Below are 10,232 nucleotides of genomic sequence, written 5' to 3'. Positions count from 1 at the left end.
TAAATTCAGGCACTTAAAGGATCCTTACTTTATTTTGTGTGGTAATATAAAAGCATACAGAATTATACAGGATAGGAGAGAAGATCCCTTTCATTGAATTCCATTAGAACGTACACATAAAATGACTAATAATTACATACAAGCCTTTTCTCTGTAGCTACATCCACAAGTACCCCAGCCCTCCACCAATAGCATGCATGGTCTTTTTGTTGTAAACTGATCTCAACACTTCGTCATACCTATTGGTATTTTGTAGGTAGGAAAAAGAAAAAACAAAAACAAAAACAAGACAGAACTATAAAGTATGCCATGAAATAAAAGTTGATGTATCTTCACACATATAAATCATACTCATCAGACAAAAATTATGTTTACAGTCGGGATTTTACATTAAAACATGAGTTTCAGTCTCAGACCTGCAGTAAAGCGTGCTTGGAGATAGATTTTTGTTCCAATCAATTGCATGTCATTCAACAGTTTCAGTCTTGAACAAGAATTCATCTGGGGTCCAAGTAACCCTCCCATCACCTGCACGTATGAGACAATGCAACATTCCCGTACGGGCCTTTCAGATAGAAATATAACATCTAATTATGACATGACATAGAAAACTGAGAGATACATTATATTGCAAGAGAGAAACTTAAAGGGTCGGTTCAGCCTGTTCTGTTGGTTCATGAAGTGAATCGAAAGGAGAATGCTGCATGACAGCATGTTTTTTTTTTTTTTTTTACAGCTGATTAGGATCTTAAATAGGAACTTTCACTTGCCCTCACTGTACTGAGATAGAGGCAGGTATCTCTGAGACACATTTCAAAAGCTAAGACTACCCGCTTGACTAGTGTTAAGTGAGAAAATATTTTCTTTCACTCAGATTAAATGACCCTTTAACGTTTTCCGAACTGAAAATAGCCTGTCCGACTATCACTATCCAGCCCGTTTGTACAAGCGACCACTAATGACGTAAATCTTGTTTTGGCTGATCCCTGTTTGCTTCTCAACTCGCGCTTAAAAAATATGAGCAGAACCTCTTTTTTTTTTTTTTTACATGTCCAAAAGGAATGATATTTAAGTATTCATAAAGCTGTAGACAAAATAAGTGAGAGATTCTGTTTTTAAAACCACGGTTGTTAAGGTTTCTTAACTTTCAATCTCATCTTGACAAATGTTACTCAACCCAAGGAAAAAAATCTCTATAAATACGATCCTACCTACAGGGCTACTGACTGTGCAAAATAGTTGATAAATGGCAGGCTACTCCAAGCATCGATTAGCAACATAAATAGAAAGGGAAGACTAGTCTCATTCTATACACACAGAATGGACCCATTGCAAAAGCAGCAAACTAATAAGATAAGAGAGTTTTGCTAGACTCAAGGTTTAATTCTTCATTTAGGTCACAGACTATGAGGGCCAAATTACCTGGCTCACTCTTAAATGATGCAGCGACTGAACTTAAAAGCGTTTGCGTCCTCGCTGTCCTCCTCAAAATGCAATGAGGAGGAAAGGAGAAGAGGGGATTTAGTGAGGAGTACAGAGTGATTTGGTAAAACATTCAGGTAGTCTATTCTAACAGTAACCCTAAGCATGTACTCCCAAACACAAGTGGGAATGAGTTGATGGAAGCAGGAGACCTGTGTGAGTGCAAAGAGCATCAATAGCAGTGTGAATTGCTATTCTTTATCCTTGCATAAGCATGTGGGAGAGTATGGAGACGAGACCGAGACTTGAACTCTGGCGAGATCTTGTAGTAATGGAGAGACGATGTTTCCTTAGCGTGGAGGGAAACTTGACCCCGATCAAAATCTTCATTTTCACCATGACTACTGCTGCCACCTGCTTCGTTCTCTGATGTCACCTAACATTAACAGAGGCCCGTCTCTTCGTAGTGTCGATGTTTACAAGTATATTCCAGCTTAGCAGTGGCATGGCAGATAATTTACCTCACCTGTGTGAAAGCAGCCAGTCATTTTTCATTCAGAGACCGTTCCAACCAACCAAATGTTACTTGGTGAAGCCCACCACCAATTAGATTGCACTGGGTTAATATGGACTACCACCAAAATGTCATCCGAAATAGACGTACAAACAGGCTCCCCAACCAAAATAGATTGTCTCATTAAAGTGAAGTCCGTCTCATTAAAGTGAAGTCCTTCAACCAATTAAATAACACAGACCATAGCCAGATCTTCCAGTCCAACCAATCAGGTGTTTGTTTTCATTTAGTGAACGCGGCCACCACCGCCCACATAAGTTCGTTGGCGTTTGGCTTTGCGCTCTCTTTCTCCGGCTCCAGCTCCAGCAGAGTGTGGACTCTCTTCATGCCCAAGTCGTACTGGTCGTCTTGGAGTGGGGCGAAGGCATTCTCGAGAACGTCGGATGAGTGGGCCAGAAGGATCAGGGAAAGGATCCGCTTGTCCATACGGTGTGGATCGTTGACCCACTTCTCCAAAACGGATTCCTGGACCTTCTTGACGAGACGCTGTAGGTGATAACATTAACACATTTTTTATAGCCGTTTATATGCATCACATGAACTTTATGCACATTTAAGAAGGTGAAAGAACGAGAACAGAAACAATACGAATGGAGTAGTTAAACATTTTTGGAAACCTATTCACTTTCTCACGTCGTTCTGTCGTGTCTCAGCCACAACTAGCAGATGATTAACTTAGCATAATAACTAGAGGCAGGAGGAAACAGCTTACCTGGCTCTGTCTGAAGGTAAATCTAAAGCTCTAAAACTCACTAATAGACACGTTATAACTCACTTGACTTTTTTTATACTTCAGTCTTTGAACAGGTTTGATATAACGCATCGATTAATGCGATCCATTTCATGCTAACTGCCTCCGGGCTATAGTTTTGTGTTTAACAAACAAGTATGAGACTGGCATTGCCATGGACAGGCTGGTTTGTTAGCAGAGGGATTAAAAAGAGTAAAGATCACACCGGCATCTCGAGTGATGTTTGAAGTAAATATGCTGTTTAATATGCTGCAGATGCAAACTGATGTTCCACTCTGAATGTAATGTATGACAAGACGTGCGTCCATGTTGGTGATCTAAGAAAGAAAAACATACCAGAAAAGCTAACATATATATAGATATATATTATATTTTGTGTGTCTCTTGTGTGTCTGTAATCTCTAATGGTTGTGTCTGTGTCTCTAATCGTTTATATCTCTGAAAGGAGAGCACAGGATGCGTGGTCTGTGGAGTACATATGTATGCTTTAGCAGTTTACTTTACTCACTTTAATCTCAGTTGAACTTTAACAGGACATTACTGTTTAAAAGCAGGTCAAACCCCTCACTCTCATAAAAGCTGAGCGCCCGTGTTTGCAGACAGGGCATAAAAAAATATTGCTCGTGTCAACTTCGCTCAGTCAAGATTCTCCGACAACCCTTATTCGAATCCTGGAATGTCAACTTGATGACACAACAGAGAGTCACAGAGCGTCGCCACACCTTACCTGTTTAATGGTGCTGTTGGTGAGCGGATGTGTGGTCATGTCAAAAAGCAGGAAGTTCTGTTTCTCCGTGGTGAGCACTCCTTTCTCTACCAGGTTTTTCGCCAGACGCTCTCTAACGTTTCTCAGCTGGTAGTGCAGCTTCAGGGGATTCCAGGTCTCTCCTGAAGCACGGCACGAGATGAATTTTAAGATATTAAAAACACACACAGACACAGTGTCAAGGTCATTTTAAACACTTTAAACATCTGAGAGCTTCCAGCAAATTTGTTTTAATATTGTTAATAACACCACAATAACAAACTACATCACCTACGTAAGCTATTACACTGACAGCAGATATACAAAAACAGAAGCTATAACATGAGTAGATTAGTGGAAGCTTTGGTTAGCAATCTTCGAAGAGCTTATCTCACCACTCAGCAGCTCTATCCAGCTCTGCACCGTCTCTGGAGGCTGGGTTTCTTTTATGTGCTTCAGCGCCTCGTCCAGTAGCACATCTCCAGTCGGGGCGTCTGACTTGCAGATCACCTGGGCAAACAAAAAAGCAAACATATATTTGAACTAGGATGACTGATCGCACATCCTGTGTGAACAGGAGACACTACACACATGCAACAAGTTATGTAAAAAAAAGGGACGGAAAACGACTCCTGATTCCTGCAGGAGGAGAGATTAGATTTAGATTAGATATACTTTATTCATCCCAGCACGGGGAAATGTACTCGTTACAGCAGAAGAGGAAAGTGTAGCATACACTACAGAATTAGAAAAAAGTAGAAAAGGCAAAAAAAACAAAATAAACAGACAGAAATATGTATAACCTACACAATAAACAGGAAAAACAATCAACCAAATACTGAGGATAAAAGTGGCATGATATATAAAAAGAGTATTGTAATGTAAAGTGACCATAGTGTGAGAAATATTGCAAAGAAAGTGACCATGCTACAAACAATAATATTAATGCAAGAGTAGTGACCATGATATAAATAATAGGGGACAGATACAGGAAATCTTTCCTGACAGACTGTATAATAACAGATAAAAAACAATAATAATAATAATAATAATAATTTACAGTCACTGCACATTTTTCTTCACACAGTAACACATATTGCACATTTCTCCTTTCTTACTTTGCACTAAATCAACACTGCCATTTTACTGTATACACTTTTGTACAATATATTTTATTTAATATTGCTATTTTGATATTTTATTATGTATAGTTTGTTCTTTGTATTTTTTTATTCTGTGTGTAATGCTGCTACTGCTACACTGTAATTTCCCAGCTTGGGATAAATAAAGTATATGATATAGGGCCTAAATAATAACTGCAAGGTATACGTGAAATAAAGTAGAAGATGATACAACATGATCAGGTGGTGCAGGTGTTTGCAGCATGGATCTCCTTCTTACACCTGGAGGAGCTGCTCAGGGACCCCACAGTGTCATGTAGAGGAGGTGAGGTGTCCTCTGATGGACATGCATCCTTCTACATTTTACATTTTTTCTTGAAAACACCACATCGGTATGTTGCCCCTCACCTTCCTTGAGAGCAGGCTTTTCCTCCTCACGCCGCAGGCCTCCAGCTGTAGCCTCCCTCTGAGGGCCAGCTCGACGAGCATACACCCGCGGAGTCCGGAAGAAATACAGTCGTTCCAGAAAGACGTGTAACCCTGAGAGGAGGAGAAGAGGAGGAGAAGAGGAGGCGGAGGAGAAAGAAAAAAAAGTGAGCAAAGGTGCTGTTTTGTTTAGCTTAGCTGACGTGTTGGTTGGGAAGATGTCTGCTGCAGCACTTCCAGGTTAAGTCGAGTCGCTTGGTGCCAAGGTGTCAAGAAAAAACTGCCGGGTTAAGCCACGATAGCTGACGTTACGTGGAAGTAATTTGAGTAATTAACGTTTTAATTACAACACAGAGCGTTAATGAAACATAATATTACATAACTAGCTCGGCCTTGTTTAATTAAACACGTTACTTGGCTCCTGGCTGTGCTCTGTCTGACGAACATGAACTTGAAATAAACCGAGTTAAGTTTGTTGACACGGTCGGTGACGCGCCGTAAACACCGTGTGAAGCTAATGTTGGATAAATAAATAATAATAATAATAAAGATTTAAATAACAAGCCCACACCTCTCGATCCTTGAGGCCCAACAGCAACACTTCCTCCATCAGCGTGAGCCTGGTTTCCTTCGAGTCCCCCTTGTCGTCGTCCTCCTCCTCCCCGCGGCGCGCCTCGTCCTCCTCCCCGCCGGACTCCCTCTCCTTGTCGGCGGCGGCGCTGCGAGTGGCCTCGGTCCTCCGCTGGACGAGGCCCGAGGTTCGCTGCGTGAGAGTCGCCATGGCTGCCGCTGCTGCTGCAAAACGATCCGATCCGAAGAGAAGCGCCTTCCTCGAGCAGCCAGAAAGCCACGCAGCATGTAACCTGGATGTTAAAGGTGAAACGGTTAAACCCGATCAAATTTAAAAAAAAAAAAAAAAAAAGGTGGCCCCCGTTTTTTTTACGTTAAGCTCGGCTCGGGAGTCCTGCTTCGACTCTGCCCACTTCCTGATCCAACATGGTGGCGGCGGCGGTGGCAGTGACGTAGATGCTGAGCTGAACTGGACCGTGAACGCACCTCGCCTGTTGCCTTCAAGGACCATTGGGAAGAATGTAAATATTTAACACATTTATAAACAGATCATAAAATCTTATGAAAACAGTTAAGTTACAAAGGTTTCCTTTGATATAGATGCATAGATAGATCATATAGATTATATAAATGTCAGAAATACTTTATTAATCCCCGCAGGGAAATTGTTTTTGTTACAGCAGCTCCCAAACGGTAAGTGAGATAGTAAGAAAACAAAACTTTAACACTATACACCTACAATAGAAGCGCCTTCCTGATATAAATGTCAGAATCAGATCAGAAGTACTTTATTAATCCCTGCAGGGAAATTGTTTTTGTTACAGCAGCTCCCAAACAGTAAGTGAGATAGTAAGTTAATAGCAAGAAAACTAAACTTTAACACTATTACCTATACAATATCCTATTTTAACACTATATACACATGTATAAATAGCAGTTAAATAAAACCATTAACAGTAAAATAAAAAAAAACATGTAACAGTGAACTATGCAATATGTAAATCTAAAACCTCATAAAGAATTTAGTCTTTGAAATAAATAACAGTAAAATAAAACCAGTAACAGCACAATAATAAAAATACATTTTTAATGACACTTCTTGAGTTTGTTGTGGTTTTAAAACTCTATTTATAGTATTATATTATTGTTATTAATATATTATATCAAGATAAGACTTTATTGATCCCACACAGAGGAAACGCGCCTGTTACAACAGCTCATAGTACACAAGGTGGATAGATAAATTAAAAAATACTGATAAATAAAAACTATTTAGAAAAAATCAAAGATATCTGACATATAAAAAATAAAATAAATATATAAATACACTATAAACAACTTTGAAGTATATGGATATGCAGAATAATGGCACTATACACACACGATGTGTATTATTGTGCTGAGATGCACATGTATATCTATATATAGGTAAATATAATTAACACTGAAACTAAGTAATTGCCCGGTGTAGTATACTTTAAGTGAGATATGAATAAGGGCATGCATGTATGAAGTAGCTGCAGTAGCTCGCTTTCGTATTACAAGGTGGGAGTAGTTGTGTGTTGCTGGCCTCCCACATCTCCCGTCTCATGCAGGAGGTGAGAGGAGTTCATCATAGATGTTAAGCTTTGCATCCTCCTCTCATCCACTTCCGCTAAAGAGTCTAGGGGGCATCCCAGGACAAAGCTGTACCTCTTGAGTAGTTTGTGAAGTCGTTTCCTCTCTCTCTCTCTCTCTCGCCCAATCTCTTCCTCTCGCTCAGTACTCTCTCATCCTCTCCGCTCATCATCACTCTCGCTCTCTCTCTGTGCTTCCCCCTCCCCAGCAGACAACTGCACAAAATATTTCAGATGCCACCACAGTGTTTATAGAAAGTTTTAAACAGAGCTCTGCACACCCCAAAGGACTTCAGTTCAGTCTCTTCAGCATAAACTGTGAGCTGAGAACAATGACATAAATATTGTAATAAATATTGAAACTGTGGGTGCAAATAAAATACCATGTATTTATCAGCTTCACATTAAGAAAAATCTAAAATATATACAACATGAATAGTTCATATTATTCATATTGCCCCTAAATACACAATGCAATATACACTGTCAGCACAAGGTGGCAGGCTGCGTATAGGAAATCTTATTTCTTTAATTTCTAAACTCATCTGTACCTGAAATTAATGTTGCTGAATGTTCTTTTAAATAAAACTATGCAGGAACATCCCTTCCATGTAGTCTTAAATTGTTGTTTTTTTTGTTATAATGGGATTAGTAAGGGAACATTGCAACCACTGAGAATAAATCTTGATTATATTATTTTCCAAAGACAGATTTTAAATAAATAATAGTAATAATAAAAAACAGCTCATTAATGTTCACATATCTCTCCACATCACATCTGTGTTATTCTCCAACTTGTAATGTTAGTTAATGTTTGCATCTGTGAGGCTGCATTCCCGAGCTGCTCACTCCCAAGTGTGTCAGTTATTATAGGACCACTTTGTCATTGGCAGAGGTCCATTTGTTGATGATGACGTAGGAAATAAACTCCCAAATGTCCTCCACTTGACCTCACTCCCCTTCCATCTCCACCACCCCAGTCCTCTCTGAGCTACTTTGTGGAATCGAGCAGGACTGGTCACAAAGGAAGGGCCGGAAAAAAGAAGTGGGGAGCTTGGGAACGCAGAGTTGCATTTGCTTTTTTGCTTTGTTATAGCAGGAAAACACATTTATCTTAATAATAATGAGGCAGAATGCACAACATCTGGGACCTGGAAACTAAATGGACTGCAGCTGCTATTAATGTTGTTAGATACATCTGTGCTTTTTATCGTGATGTCAAAATATCTGCCCTTAAAAAGGCGGAAACATGGAGTAATATCATTATAATAACATACCGTTTTTATGTGGTGTACTCGAGGTCCAAAAATCCACAGTTACTGAATGATTGGTCATTTTTTTTAACAGCACAGTGACTCTGCAGTACATATCAGGAAGAACAATAATGATGGATGTGAAAGGAAGGGGAAATACTTGTAGTAGAAGTGAACGGGCATTGTTATATTTGTATACCACTTGTGCTCATCAGGGCCATGGTGAGGCTGGAGCCTATCCTAGCCGACTTAGGGCAAGAGGCGGGGTACACCCTGGACAAGTCACCACTTCATAGTTGTACAGTATAATTTAATTGTCATGCTTGTGCAGTATTGTCTTGCAGGGCCTTAAACATCACATATATATATATCATATATCATGTCATTATACTGCAGGTAGCTCTTACCTGCAGAAACCTTACAATCCTTAAAGTAACAGCAACACATTGCATGTTCTATGATCCCTTATGCAGAGTAAGTGCTTTGAATTTAATATATTATTCAATTAACTGAAAATCTAATTAGGACTTGCACTGATTTGCGACTAATACGTCCTCTGCTTTCATCTTAAAAGTGATTCTGATCTTGAAGGAACACATACTGAAGCTGTAGTCGTAGTTTCTTCCAAAAAGACAAGAATATTTGATATGCACATTTGTGTGTATATTATGATTTTGCCTTTGAAGGGGCGTTTGAATGTTGCTGCTGTGAGCCTGCGTTCAATCTGTCGGTGGGGAGGAATCCCACGCTCGCCTTGGAAGACGTAGCATTCCTTGTATGGTCAGTTGTGTCAGATATCGGGGCACTCAATCACACCCAGCTGTGAAACATTTAAAGATAAGAAGGTTATAATGTGCACGGCGGATTTCTGACTACTTCGTGTATTTGTTTCCTGTCTGCAAATATCAGATCAATATGAAATAAAGACATTCCCACTCATCGAAGGGTTTCCAAGATGCTTTTTACAGCACGTACAACTCTCTGACAAATGAAAGAATTAAACAGAGACGAGTAAACTGGATTCAACTGCTGCCAAAGAAACGAAGAGAAAACGAAAACAATCACAAAAAAAGTTTAGATAGAGACAGATAAACACTTTTTATGTGTAGGCTGCTTTCAGGGATTGTCTGTGTTTCAGTTTACTCTCATGGAGTTCAGTTCAATAAATCAAGATATTTTGGATTCAGTTCTAAATAACTATTCCCCCACAGCTCTCATCAAGTTAGCAACAAATTCATTCATATGAAAGAGATACAGCAAGGACGGATGAAGAACGAGGATTTAATCGAAAGATTAAAATCAAACAGTTAATCCCTGCAGAGAAATTCAGATCATCAGTGAGGTTAAATTATTATTATAAATAAATGTGGAGCAATTATAAAGGTTGATACATTTGGCTGACATCTTAAGGAGCTCAGGTGGAATTTGAAGAAATATCATTTTCTATCATTACAGTGAAAAAAACACTGTACAACAGCTGTAACAGTTACAGCGTTTTGTTGCGGATGCCAGGAGCACTGATCACTGGAGTGTTGTAGACAGTGGAAATGAAAAAGGCTTGAATTAAACGATGATGGAAAGTATAAGACAAAGATGCTGAGCTGGAGCTTAAAAGGTCGTCTATAAAAAGATTTCTTCTTTGGCAGGGACTTCACATTCTCCTGGGTTTAATAAAACTTCAGTATAGAGTACCATCACTGAATATTAAATTAAACAGTCGTCACAATGGAGCTACATTTTCTGCAACCAGACAT

General features: G+C 39.4%; 1 protein-coding gene across 1 annotated transcript; it reads right to left on the bottom strand.

Annotated features, from left to right (window-relative positions):
• Nucleotides 1-6,104, bottom strand: LOC104932738 (Golgi phosphoprotein 3). Its single transcript, XM_019272467.2, has 6 exons — nucleotides 5,983-6,104; nucleotides 5,611-5,902; nucleotides 5,022-5,153; nucleotides 3,888-4,002; nucleotides 3,475-3,635; nucleotides 1-2,482 (listed from the first exon to the last, which is right to left on the bottom strand). Exons 2-6 carry the CDS (start codon nucleotides 5,818-5,820, stop codon nucleotides 2,219-2,221), a joined length of 882 nt encoding a protein of 293 aa, XP_019128012.1. The 5' UTR covers nucleotides 5,821-5,902; nucleotides 5,983-6,104; the 3' UTR covers nucleotides 1-2,218.
• Nucleotides 6,105-10,232: the final 4,128 nt, after the last annotated feature.

Source organism: Larimichthys crocea, chromosome IX (genome assembly GCF_000972845.2).
Source record: "Larimichthys crocea isolate SSNF chromosome IX, L_crocea_2.0, whole genome shotgun sequence".
NCBI classification, from domain to species: domain Eukaryota; kingdom Metazoa; phylum Chordata; class Actinopteri; family Sciaenidae; genus Larimichthys; species Larimichthys crocea.
This window is presented reverse-complemented; position numbering and strand designations above follow the sequence as displayed.

Bases quoted from the DNA above. Each gene is read 5' to 3' on its own strand.
- LOC104932738 (XM_019272467.2), bottom strand. From the start codon at position 5,820: ATGGCGACTCTCACGCAGCGAACCTCGGGCCTCGTCCAGCGGAGGACC. The intron at 5,154-5,610 runs GTGTGGGCTTGT...TCCTCCTCTCAG, and splicing joins TGGGCCTCAAGGATCGAGAG to GGTTACACGTCTTTCTGGAA. The intron at 4,003-5,021 runs GTGAGGGGCAAC...TTGTTTGCCCAG, and splicing joins AAAGCCTGCTCTCAAGGAAG to GTGATCTGCAAGTCAGACGC.